At 39.5% G+C, this 13,359-nt stretch overlaps 2 protein-coding genes across 4 annotated transcripts; one reads left to right on the forward strand and one right to left on the reverse strand.

Annotated features, from left to right (window-relative positions):
• Positions 1–5,179: 5,179 nt before the first annotated feature.
• On the reverse strand, positions 5,180–8,363 carry LOC116709009 (putative deoxyribonuclease TATDN3). Of its 3 annotated transcripts, none has more exons than XM_032547226.1 (10): positions 8,214–8,362; positions 8,104–8,136; positions 7,048–7,121; positions 6,870–6,954; positions 6,724–6,786; positions 6,360–6,469; positions 5,909–5,964; positions 5,706–5,818; positions 5,542–5,619; positions 5,180–5,413 (listed from the first exon to the last, which is right to left on the reverse strand). In XM_032547226.1, exons 1-10 carry the CDS (start codon positions 8,328–8,330, stop codon positions 5,270–5,272), a joined length of 873 nt encoding a protein of 290 aa, XP_032403117.1. In that variant the 5' UTR covers positions 8,331–8,362; the 3' UTR covers positions 5,180–5,269. The 3 variants fall into 3 exon arrangements, with proteins under 3 accessions (XP_032403117.1, XP_032403116.1, XP_032403118.1); XM_032547225.1 differs by having other exon boundaries at positions 5,542–5,622; XM_032547227.1 differs by having other exon boundaries at positions 5,257–5,413; positions 5,483–5,622; positions 8,214–8,363.
• Positions 8,364–8,461: 98 nt separating this feature from the next.
• Positions 8,462–12,896, forward strand: fuca2 (alpha-L-fucosidase 2). The gene is made up of 7 exons (XM_032547224.1): positions 8,462–8,800; positions 9,539–9,723; positions 9,890–10,229; positions 10,301–10,511; positions 11,322–11,512; positions 12,302–12,410; positions 12,599–12,896. The coding sequence occupies exons 1-7, from the start codon at positions 8,610–8,612 to the stop codon at positions 12,734–12,736; spliced, it is 1,365 nt and encodes a 454-aa protein (XP_032403115.1). The 5' UTR covers positions 8,462–8,609; the 3' UTR covers positions 12,737–12,896.
• Positions 12,897–13,359: the final 463 nt, after the last annotated feature.

Here is a 13,359-nt window from a genome sequence, read left to right on the forward strand (position 1 = left end):
ATACCGAATTAGGTGCGGCATATCGACACAACACATTACAATAGCGGTTTGATTTAATACTCCATGCCACTAAAGGGTTAGGGGTTAAGTTTGCACATTACTTTACATAAGCACACTACATACTTTATCTCAGAGTTGCATTAAAATTTCAAGACTTCACATATTTGAGTGAGAGTTTGATTCAGATTACTCCCAAGCCATAATGGATATACTGTGGAAGCAAATATTAACAATAAAACTGATCAAAATCTGTTTGTGAGGCTCACATTTTTCCATCTAATTGGTTTACATGCTTATTTCCCACTTGTAAAATGTCTAAAATGTTCTGCTTGCACCACCTTAAAGAGTTACTCGATGATCCAGTTCAGTGGTATGGATTATGAAATCAAAGTTCTTTAGCTGACCTGAGTAACTCCTCTCATTCTGACTACTTACCTCTTGTGTTGACTGGAACGATGTCAATGTATAGACTGTATGTAATAAATATGTATTAATGGTGGGGCTAAGTGGTAAGTTTGGGCTTGTGGTTGGTGATGCATCAGTTCTGCCAGAAATATTACTGAAACTTTAAAATCATCTTAATGCAACATGTACACCAGAAATGACTTATTTTTGTTGTTGTTGATAAAATCTGTTCGTTCCTGGTTCTTTTTCCAAAAATCACTTTCATGTGTTTTTCATTGTTGACAAAATTGGCTGAAATCCATGCAGTGTTCTCATTTAAACAAGTAAATAAAATTCCACAAATGGCTGATCAGATCCTGATCAGACGCCTTGTAGGAGCAAAACTGTGTCTAAAATGAATTTTCTTAAAAGTAAACTAGTTTGTGCACTTCAGATTAGGAGATTATATCTTGGTCCACACCATCTGTCGAGAATATGTGCTAGCAAGTTGTACTTTAACATTTTTTCTAGCTATCTGCAAGCTTTTGGACTATTTCTGTTTGTAGATTTGAATTTTTGGAGTGTATTCAAACTGATTGGTTTGCCAGACTCCTGAACATAGTCCACAACACTTTAGCAGGGTTGATGTCGAAGTCTTGGTAAAGAAATCCCAGAAGAATGCTTTATCTACTCTATCTTGACCAAGAATCTGAACGTCAATAGTGACTTCCTGATTAAATAACGGTTTAGTAAATAAATGAGTTAAAAGTAGAAGACCACTCCTTTGTTCCAACAGGCTGTTGTCTTGCTGGAACATAGAACAAATAAAGCTTCTCACAGGAACAGGACATCAAACATCAAGTGGACATCAGTTGTTTATCAGAATTAAACAAATGAAACCCCATTAGCAACTTGTTTATCCTCTTGCCTGTGAAAATGCTGCACTAAGAATCACTGAAGGAAATGACAGAACAAAATCTGAACAAGACACTAAGCACAACTTGATTCTTAAAAATGTAAGCAAAAGTGGGGTGGCCTCAGATTTTAGCTGTTGTTGGATGTTTATTTTGTCTTTGGGTAAATGTGAAAAAACAAACACTGTTCAACAAAATCTGCTCAGCAAGAGTCGGGGATGAGGCATCAAACTATGGAGAATGTTGTTTTTCACACAAGTACCCTCTGCTGTAGTGCGTTTCCTGCTTTTGGAGCGGTCTCAGGACCACTTGGCATTCACGTATACATTCAAACCGCACTACAGTTCACTTCAGCTGAACCGAGACCTAGGCTTTTAGGAGGACCAGAGTTCACTTCTTTGGTCCGCATTAGAGTTTGAGTACACATTCACACCTCCCTAAATCAACCAAATTTTCTAGGCAAATGAAAAAGAGTATTAACGTGGGCTAAAGAGGGCTGGTGTGAATTTACCCCAATTCTCCTGAAACTTTGGGAACCTGTGGCAGATGTGTGCAAATCCACTCTCAATATCTTGTACATCACATGCCAATGTGTTATAAGTGGGAAAGGAAATGCAATTTTTTTCAACTTGTGGAGAAGATGAGCTATCTTATGCTGAAGATTGCTGTGTATTTTATCCAATTCACTTGTGAAAAAAAAATCACAAATGCATTGAACAAAGATACATTTCAAACATTTTTCATGTACAATATCAGTAAATACAAAGTTACACAGAAGCAGCACAGCGGTGTGGTAATTACCAATGTCTCCTTGGAAAAAAAGATCTCCAGTTTGAATCGTAGCCTTGGATTTATTCTGTAGAGTTTGCGTTCTCTTGTGCCCTAGTGTTTGGACTTCCTCTAGCAGTGCTAAAGCATAAATATTAATAATATTCAAAATACCTTGTTTTAGTACATCTAAGTAGCCATCTTGGTGTGTTTCTGTGTTAGCCCTGTGTTGAACTTTAAATTCTCCCTAAGATACATTCTGCCTATCATCGACAGATAACTGTATCCAGTTTTTGGGCCTGAATAAGATGTAAGCTGGTACAGTAAAAATGTCAGAAGAACATTTCTGAATTGCTTGGGTAAAGGTATTGGTCTCTGTAACTCAATTCCATCAGGGTTGATAAAAATGTAAATGCAATAAAGAACCTTGGATTTGATGAAAATGTTTACATTAAACACTTTGGTGAGCACACTTGAGTCTATGAAACACAAAATTCTGCCTTTTTCACATGCAAATGGTAAAAATTGAGTAAAAAATTTTAAAAATAAATTATCTTCTATTCCATTTACATAATTATCCACTGAAATGTTTTAAAATTAAGAGAAACAGTGCAATTGCACGTCTGTTTGCAGTCATTTTTATATGTATAAAATGTGAGCATACGCCTAAATGTTGAATTGGGGAGTGGGGAGAAGGTGACTTTAACTGCTGTGTATTGAGCGTGAAAGTTGATGTAGTGAGTTTGGCTCTCCTCCCCCCTGCTCATCTACATGGATGCTAATTAGACCATTCAGAGTCGTCAGTTTGGCCACATTTGGATGCTAATAACCCGGTTTGGCCCTCTCTCGGTAGCTCTAGGAAGATACCCAATCTGGCCCCTCTTGGTAGAGATAGGAATTTCTCAAAATCCTGGTAGTCCTAGTGTTAAATTAAATTCATTACAGCCTGTTTCAATTAGTTAAGGTCTTCAGGTTTACAGAATGACACGTTGTTTGCTCAGCACCTTTGAGACAACAGGAACTTCAAAGTGAGTCGGTTGTTTGACCTTTACAGATCAGCAGCCCGCCAATCAAAGTCAATTGTCTGGGTGGTTTATATGAAGACCAGCATTATGGACCAGGTACAACTTTTTAACATGTCCTGCCTAACTGACTTTTGAGTTAATTATATACCCCAGATTTCTGGTCAGTTCGACACATTTCTGGATCAGCTGGATAAAGTGGGCTTGAATAAAGTCCATTGCGGTGGGCCAATCTACAACAGATAGGGTCAAGAAGTTGCCTCGTCGGATTGCACGTCAGCATCGACTTAATCCCATCAGGCGCCCCAAACGTAAACACAAACGCAGCAGCAATTACTGGGATTGTCAGCAGATCAATACACTGATTTCATATGTCTTCAACACAGTTCCCCCAAAAGATTGTAGCTTAAAAGTGACATTTAGGAAGAACAGCAGAATGTTCAATTTGTTAGTTTTTAATCACTTTGAGCTTGATGGCAGGACATTAATTCATCCATCGTCAATTCCTGAATATTTTTACTCCTTTCACAACGGCTGACTGATTGATCTTCAATCATAGTTTATTAGAGATCTGTTACACATGGCATGTAACATCTTCAGGTCAAGTCTGCCATAAGAGATTCACACATAATTACTTTTGAATGTTCCAGTCAGCGACCTGGTTTGTTCAGAGGTGATCCTTCCTATTCCAGCTGCGCCTCGCCAAACCACATTCTGGTTGAGTTTTAGCAGCGTGCCTTAGAGGTACTAATCTGTGTTGGGTTAAACCTGTCCACCTGCAGTTTTGCTTTTGAGCAAAATACACAAAGGAGGCCCGAAAAGTGCTGCGTAAGTGAAATCCCACACCAAGCAAGAAAAGGAAAACGTTTTATTTTCAAAACTTGACCGACTCTTTCTCTCCAATCACAGCAAATTTTTTATTTTTTAATTTCCTTTATTTAACCAGGTAAACCCCGTTGAGATCTAGGTCTCGTTTTCAAGAGGGACCTGGGCAGAAGTCTGAAATACGCAGCAACCTGGTTGCAATATAACACTAATGAAAACATATGCACGAGTGTAAAACAATAGAAAACAATTTAAAAGCAGTGACACTGTTTAATAGAATCTCATTTTTAAGAACCGCTCGAAATAAAACCAATGAAATCAATTCTGACACCTTGAGTTCAGACTGGAGCTGATTCCAGGCAGGTAGGAGCCATCACACTGAATGCTTGCTTCCCCTTTTCTATTAAAGACGTTTAAATTCTAACAATAACTAATGACATTGGAACCAAGCTTAAATGTTGCATAACTTTGGCACTGATGTAATTTCCTTTAAATTACGTAGAAAAATGTTCCTAACAGTGAGCTCTGTTTGTTTTATCTTAGCATCTTTGCCCAGTTTGTCAGTTTCAGTTGTTTTAAAGCCCAGCTGTAGCTCTAAAGGTAGAAACTGGTGAAGCTGTATTTGTTGTAGCCATTTTTACACTCATGAAAATCACTAAACATTTGACTCACTTGAGTGTCAGCTTTTCTTGTCTTTCCCATTATGAAGAGTGGTCAAAGGAAATAAGACTCTTTGTCAGGTCATAGTTATATTACCAGGAAAGCAAAGAAGTCATGGATTGGAAACACAAAATTCCTCGACAATCTGGTGAAATAGAGACAGTTTGGGTCCGCTAGCGACACAGAGATTACGTCAACTTCAATGTTTTTTAGGGGTGTGTTCACATAAAGCAGGAATTTCTGAGATGATTTGTTCTTTATAAAAAGCTACACCGCCATCAGAAAACACCAAAAACAAATAAGGTGTGAAGCAAACGCCTAAATCTGGCTGTCATCGTCTTCAAATTGTTGACGATTGGTCAACGACATAAAAAGAAAAAAAACTAGTTGAAACAAATGACATTAATATGAGCTATAAAATACAGGATACTTTGGAAGTATCCCCACCAGTTCTGTAAATAAAATGTCACTCCATCGCTGCAATAAATTTGCGAGAAAAACAAGTCTGAAGAACTATTAACAGAAAATTCTAATATTTAAATTGGTAAGACAATTCAGTAGATTGTTTTTCTTACAAAGTACAAAAAAAAAATTCCTCAATAGTCGTGATTTTAAAAGCTTTTAATCACATAGTGATGTACACATTCTTACGAGAAGTTATCTTCCGAGAAAATATTCTGGATCGCTGACAGACCGTCAGGGTCGGATGGCAGACTTGAGTTTGGGGAAGAGCCGCAGGGCATTCTGGGTCGTCACCTCCATCACTGTCTCCAGCGACACGCCTTTGACCTTACTGATGTACTCGGCAGAGACGCAGATGTTTCGGGGCTCGTTTCTTATCTGTTAACGCGGAGAGTTATAAACACACATTATGCTAAGCTAAGCAACAGCTTTAAGGGAAAAAAAAACATTGAGGATTTAGAGTTGACTGTAGCACAGAGGCGTGTGGATCAGTTCCTGTCCTTTACCTGCTTCTCTGGGCCGAGAGCAGGCGAATCGGTTTCCAAACAGATGTTCTCCAGAGGCAGCTGTTTTACGAGTTTCTGCTTCTTGGTGGGAAATGCAGCAAACATTCCGGTGTAAACATAATTTCTGTTAAAGACCGTGTAAAATATGAGCTCATCATCTGTACCTGCTCGCTCCGTATTATGGATGGGGGGATAGAGAAGAAATATCCAGCCTTCACTCCCTCCATTGCAACAGAAGGCTTCCCATCAAACGCGTGAAGAAGGGCTTTATCGACACCTAGTGGCAAAGTAGAGGAACTGCAGCTGCCTCGTCAAACCAGTAAATACCTCTTCCACACTAACACACACTCCAGGGTTATCTGCTCACCTTGCTCCTTCAGGAGGTGGATGGTGGGTCGTCCAGCAGACCTTGAATGAACATTTCTAAAAAATAAATAAATAAAAAACTTTTTAAAATCCTTTATTAAAATTAGGACTGAAATAATTGATTGCGATGAATCAGTTATTGAAATAATTCTCAACTAATTTAGTAATTGACTAATCGTTAATATTGATGTTAGAAGTCATTTTTTATATACTAAAGAAATCATGTTATTGCTTTTTTTTGCAATAACATTTTTTTATTTTCTTATTTTAAAAAAAAAGAATTTAATCATTTGTTTATTTTCATCTTTTGATGTACTTCTAATATTGTATGAAAAATGCCTTAAGTGAAATTTCCACAGAATTTGCCAATTTTATTTACATTTTTTAAATCCGACTTTATAGATGAAAGACAATATTATAACGCAAACCGTCTCCACAGGGGGAAAACTCACAGTGGGAGATCCAGCTCCTTGGCAACCTGTGCTTGACGTATGAGAACCAGCTTTTGACTCTCCTTATCAGACTCGCCGCTGACGAACCTGGGAGTAAAATCCAAGCCAACCTACGAAGAAACAAATAATGGAAAATCCAGTTTGCATCGCATCGGAGACGCCTCACCAACACAGCACAGTGATATTTGAGAGCTCTGCTATTTGCAATGTCTGTGAATGATCTGGAGATGCTTTTGTCTGTTAGGTCTAATCCACGGATTTGCGACTTTTACAATCCAAAGAGACATTTTTGTCCGTCTAACAACTTTAACTGACTTCAGGTCTCCAAACACAACAACGACTGAATACTCATGCGAATCTTTACCTCTCCAACTCCGACAAGCCGATCTTTGTATTTCTCTATGACGGGTAGAGCTGCATCAAGGTCCTGTAATCAAAATGCTCTTTAATAGAAACAGCAGAGCTACTAATGCGTATTTAAATTCATATGTTGACATGTTGCTTTGTAACCTGAAGAGAAGCACTCCTCTGTTGCTCTGGGGAAACGTCCTGAACAGGATGGACTCCCAAACAGGGGAAAATAAAACTTGGAAATCTGAGAAGAAGAAAAAAATACAATTAGCAACATAGTAAACATTAAAAAAAATGTTTTCACTGTATTAGATTATTTTTATTTATTTATTTTTACCTCTGAGACAGCTCAATGATTTTGGTAAATTCCCCAGCATGCTCAGCCACAGCCAAAAGCGCCAGCAAGCCAGCCTGGGTAATAAAACTACATTAATTCACAGTAGTTTGCTTTTCATACACCTTTTCCTTCCTTTCATATTTTGTCACAATACAACTCAGCCCATCACAATAAGCAACCAATAAGCAATAATCGGACAATGAATTAAAATTAATTCACTAATTTCCATTTCCATGATTTATTGTTTTCTCTTTTCTCTCTTTCTGAATGACCAAACGTTTCCAGTTTTCATTGGTCTCAACTGGCCCCTTTTTTTGAAGGACACTTTTGTGTAGTTCATTTTATTTGTTGTTTTATTTATTTTGTATATTTAAAATATCTTCCAGTTCCAGTGTTCATTAGACCTTTGAGAATGTGTTCTTGAGTTATTTATATTGCCGTTGCCATTATATTACTTGAAAATGGTCTCTAAACAATATTATCGTTTATCGCAATACCTTGTAGGACAATTTATCGTCCAGCAAGAATCTGTTGATTTTGTGACATGCACAAATACAACCACACTATTTATATAGATTTTATGTAATAGACCGACACAAAGTTTTGAAGTAAAAGAAAAAGAATACATTGCTCTCAACCATTTCTGCATCTAACAATCTATTGGAGTGTTTATATGTTAAAAAGAGTCTGACTGTGTAAATGCAGGTATCTGCAACAATGTTGCCTCGGCAATTAGCTTTAGCTAAAATAACGCAGAGCCTTCCTCCCAGGAGCTGCTAGACTTTATGATCCTAATAAACTCAAGCGTTTGTTGTAATTTGAACAGTTTTTCTCATTTCAGCATTAAGAATCCAGCTGATGTTTGCAGCCTTTTGTTAAAAAAAGTTCTGTAAATAGTCTGTTGCTGCTTTACATGCACAAATAGACGCATACTGTACATTTAAAGAAACACTTTGACTTTGTTCATCATATGAAATCCTCTTTAAAATGCTCGTTTTTATTTGTCGCATGAGAAAACGTGGATAAGGTTCAAGCATTTTAGCTCTGAAAACTCACCTTCTTTGAATTCTCGATCACCTCTTCCACGTCCTGTCGAGAAGAAAACGGTTAAAACTTCATTAATTGTTTCAAAGGGTTAAAAACCAATAATTTATTTTGGTTCGCACCTTGTCAAAATCCCCAGCAGAGATATGACAGTGGCAGTCAATGAAGCCACGCATGTGGGATGGTTGTTTTTTTGTCTGTTCAGCTCTCAAAACCAAAACATTCCCTACTTCCTGCATGAAATGCAGCTTTGCGCATGCGTGCAACCTGGACCGCTCAAAATCTAATCCCGCCCGTCCCGGGAGGGCGGTGTTCTCTCGTGCTCGTTCGTTGCGTCATAGCGGCAAGTTCCTTTTTTAAAATCAAACGCATCCCAGTAGTTTAAGGAAGAAGTGGTTTTATTTTTACCGTAGTTTCTAAGTACTTAGAGCATCATGTGATAGTTCCCGTGGTTTCCCAGCTTTAAATTACCACCCAACCTGCCCGACCGGATCATTTTTGCCAGACCTCTCTTTAAAATGGGAGCTTTAACAGTTGTTTGCCTCCTGGTTTGTACCATAACCATTGACTTCACCGCGGCCAAATACGAACCGACCTGGGAGTCCATCGACTCCAGACCGCTGCCAGAGTGGTTCGACCAGGCTAAGTTCGGCATCTTCATACACTGGGGGGTGTTTTCTGTGCCCAGCTTCGGCAGCGAGTGGTTCTGGTGAGCTCTTCCTCTTGTTCAAGCACAGTTTTGACCTTACAGAGAGCCAGGATGTCCTGTTGATGTTGGTACTCAGGCTGAGCATGAGTAGGTGTGTCTGCATGGGCGTAGAGGAGACCCTCAGGGTGTGGTGCCCTGGCCCATAGGAGATGAAGCCTGAAATGATAAATGAAAGTGAAAATGGCTATCTTCTAGAGTACTTTAATTGTCTAAAACTTCATCACAGCAAAGCAGGAAAAATGTCTTTACTTGACCGTTCTTTGTCGCTTTATTTGTGATTGCAATACTTTAATTTATAATAATCTCTGCATCGATAGAAATTATTTTCAGCAGCTTTTTGTGTTTGCAGAAATAAACTGTTGTTTGTAAAGGTGTTGAAAATGGCCTCAAATCCCTCTTCTAGTGTCAAACCAAGACAAACGTCCAACTTGTAACTCTACATTCTCGTCATTGATCAGGGCTAAGCTAACTTGATTTCTACACGCATCTCCAGAGAAGAACTATAAAGTCAGAAAACCTGGTTTGAGATGACAGAAAACATCACAAGACATTCTATTGGAGTGTCTAAAACCTTCTTTAGTGCATTATACTAATCCATGATCTCAACCTTTTTCAGTGCCTCTTGCTCATTAATGCTCCATAGCTGTTTCTTTTGTGTGATTCTTTAATTCGTAAGGCTATCAGGACTTTCTTGTTTCTGACCTCCTCTGATTTGTCAGATGTGTGTTTGTTTTCCAGGTATTACTGGCAGAAAAAAATCCCGCAGTATGTCGATTTCATGAAGAAAAACTATCCTCCGGACTTCAAGTACCAAGACTTTGCACCACAGTTTACAGCTGAGTTCTTCGATGCCAAAGAGTGGACGGACATCTTTGCTGCATCGGGGGCAAAGTACATTGTGCTGACCACGAAACACCATGAAGGTAAACAAGCGAAACCTACCACTAGGATGTGAAAGTTGCTTTTCTGTTCAAGGGATTTCAAACTTGCATGTTGTAAAGTTTGAGAAAATGAACTTCCTGACCTTTGCCGATTGTGTTGATGTCACGAGCTGTGCTGTTTTTTGCTGGTGAATTTTTTTCTTCTCAGGATTTACGCTTTGGGGCTCCAAAAACTCCTGGAACTGGAACGCCGTGGACGTGGGGCCAAAGCGAGACCTGGTGGATGAAGTGGCGAGTGCCGTGCGCGCCCAGGGTGGCCTTCGTTTGGGGCTGTACCATTCTCTGTTCGAGTGGTTCAACCCGCTCTTTGACCAAGATGCCGCCAACGTCTTCACTACAAACTACTTCCCTACCACTAAAACTCTCCCCGAGCTTTACGACCTTGTTTTGAAGTACAAACCAGAGGTGCTGTGGTCCGACGGCGATGGAAATGCTCCCGACAAATACTGGAACAGCACGGGCTTCCTGGCCTGGCTCTACAACGACAGGTAGGCTTGCAAACGAGGAAACTTTCAGCTGTTTTCATCGATGGACGTAATGTGATGTGTTTGTTTAACAGTCCGGTAAAAGACACCATTGTGACGAACGATCGCTGGGGCTCTGGTTCCATCTGCAAACACGGTGGGTATTACACCTGTAATGACCGCTACCAGCCAGGACATCTGCTCAAGCACAAATGGGAAAACTGCATGACCATCGACTCCAAGTCCTGGGGCTACAGACGCAACGCTCCGCTCAGCGACTACATCGCCATCGAGGAGCTCGTGGCGGTGAGAAACCCAAAACTTTCTTGACCTGGGGCGAGCAGACCCGAGTTCCTTCACTAAACAATGAACTTCTGTTGCTGCAATCTTTCACTTATACATCCTAAATCCAGTGTTTATGTTTCAGTGAGCTGGTAGCACTGACTAGCGATGTTGGGCTATATTGAAGTTATAAAACAACAAATATCACAACATAAAGGAGGAACCTGATCAGATCATTTGGAGAAAACCTGGATTAATGTTTATTTAGGATCAGCACTCATAATACCTGTACATACAGCTGGGATATGTTTTAATCTTAGAGAGAAGCAGAAAACAGCAGAAGAGAATTGGAAGGTTTTTCGTCTCGGTTTTCTTTGCGGTCACTTATAAAACTGGAACGAGCGTCTGACTTTGGGTCGGACAGCTTTTTATTGCAGTACAGACACCATTTTCTCTCTGTTGGCTGGATGGGTAGTTGGCGTTTTTTGTCTGCAGCTTGGAAACTCGCCCAGGTTGCTGGATGTGTTGATGGCTTAGAAGGACATTCAGCGCAGCAAAGGAGTGGAGGAAAAAAAAACAAAACAAACGTTTTCTGGAACTTCTTCTGGAAAAGTTTGAAAAACCCACCTTGAAAACTCTTAAAAAGTGTTTTAAATTTTACTGCGTGAAAAGTGTGGGAACCCCGAGCCTCTTCATCGTACAATAATTAGAATAAATGATTCCCTCCAACTGTTTTAAAGTTGTGATATTTCTTCACTCTTGCTTGTTTTTTTTCCATTTCCCATCTCTGGTCACATTTCTTACTCCCACTGCTTCCTGTGCGTGTGCCGTCAGACCCTGGCGGAGACCGTGTCCTGTGGAGGGAACCTGCTGATGAACGTGGGCCCGACGCACGACGGCAGAATCGCCCCGATCTTCGAGGAGCGCCTCAGGCAGATGGGCCAGTGGCTGAAGGTGAACGGCGAGGCCATCTACAACACGACGGCGTGGCGGGCTCAGAAGGAGAACGTCACCAAAAACGTCTGGTGGGCGTCTGAACCTCGTGAACTAAAGCCGCCACTAACATTTACTATAGTCGTCGAGTATTCTGTTGATCGCTCTGACGATGAATCAAGTATTCGGATAAAAGAAAATCGACACCATCGACAGATTTTTTTTGTTTAACCACCTGCCTGTTTTATGCGGTATTAGACATGCATAAGAAAATTCAAATAAGCAAATAATTAAGTTCCTTTTTAAATAAGAAAAGAAACATTTATTGCCTGGAATGCAATAACAGAGCATTCCTTTGGCATACCGTTTGTAGCAAGAGAGCTGGAAAAAATACTAACATTTCTGCTGTTGTGTTTTTTGAGTAATGATATGATAGCAAAGATTGAAGGGAGTTTTTTTTGTAGTTTTTTTCCCACAGAATTGTAATTGGGTGAAGCTAAAACTAATCCACTTGAGGAGTTTTGGGTAGTTGAGCAAATATCTTAAAAGCAAAATGAATAAATATTCAGCTTTGACCTAATTACTGCTCTGAGGTTGTTGTTCTTTCAGCAAATGCCATGTTTTAGAGCGTGTTGCGGTTAATCAATCACTAAATGATCATGCCAGTAATCCATTAATCGCAATTAATCTGATGAATTGTTTCAGCCCTAATGTGAACAGAGCGCCTCCTCTGCCCGGGAAGCCTCTCAGACAGAGACAAAAGCTTCATAGTGATTGGATCGTGGCTCATTTCGGACTTTAATTGATTGAATTCAAAGAAAGAATTGATTTGAGAAAACTTGAATACACGTGTTTTAAAAGCAGAACTCCCTCTTCCGCAGGTACACGTCCAAACCTCAGGAAAAGGCGATCTTCGCCATTTTACTGGACTGGCCGGATGATGGATCGGTGATCCTGAATGAACCCGTGGTTACCCAGAAACAGACGCAGGTAAAAAAAAAATTTAAAAAATCTGTTGCCGGGTAGAACTACAAATGCGTTGAAATATAAAAAAACCCAAAAACGTAGTTACTGAAAAATTTGAGGTTACTTGTAAATGATTTAGAACCTGCACAGAACCATTAACGCTCCTTGTTAATGTGCACGGTGGTTTATCAATTTTCTCTGGCCTTAAAAAGGTGGAGCTGGTGGGTCACGGCCCTCTGCAGTGGACGCCTGTGCAGCCCGGCGGACTGCAGGTGCTTCTGCCTCCGATGTCCTTCAGGAAGATGCCGTGCCAGTGGGCCTGGACTCTGAAGCTGACAGGAGCCTCCTGAAGGAAAAGCACTTCACTCCAACAGGAAGTGGCAACGCTGCTGGCTAGAAGAGACTCTCTGCTCTCCTGCTTCAATGACTTACCTTAAATCTGTTTTTCTTGTTTTATACGTACTGTATATTTTCAACAAAAAAAAAAAAATCAGCTCTGAAGATCAGCCATGCTGGATTATTTTGTGATTTGCACTTTTAAATTTGTATATATATATGTATATTTTTTTATCTCATGCAGAAAGTCAAGTTTTATCAGCACTGATTGCTACAGATTTTTGCACTTAAGAAATTTCTGAACTATTTCATAAAATCTTCTATTATATCTTTTACTGGGTGATGTTCTGGTCGTTCCCTCTTTTTCTATGTGAATCAATAAATACATTAATTGAATCTGATAGAAAAAGGTCTCTGCAGTTTTTTGTTTATTGTGTCAAGTTAGTCAACAGCTTCTTTGCTGTAATTATGGGACACACATACTGTATATGCCTTGGTCAAAGTTTAGATTTAGAATCTGATCATTTAAGTTTAAAAGTCAAAATTATGACTTTGCATCATTTAAATATGACTGAAAGTTAACATGATGAATTTTTAACAGAATTGTGATTTTATATTTTATTATTGGCTTTAAAAG

This window comes from Xiphophorus hellerii, chromosome 19 (assembly GCF_003331165.1).
Source record: "Xiphophorus hellerii strain 12219 chromosome 19, Xiphophorus_hellerii-4.1, whole genome shotgun sequence".
NCBI lineage: Eukaryota > Metazoa > Chordata > Actinopteri > Cyprinodontiformes > Poeciliidae > Xiphophorus > Xiphophorus hellerii.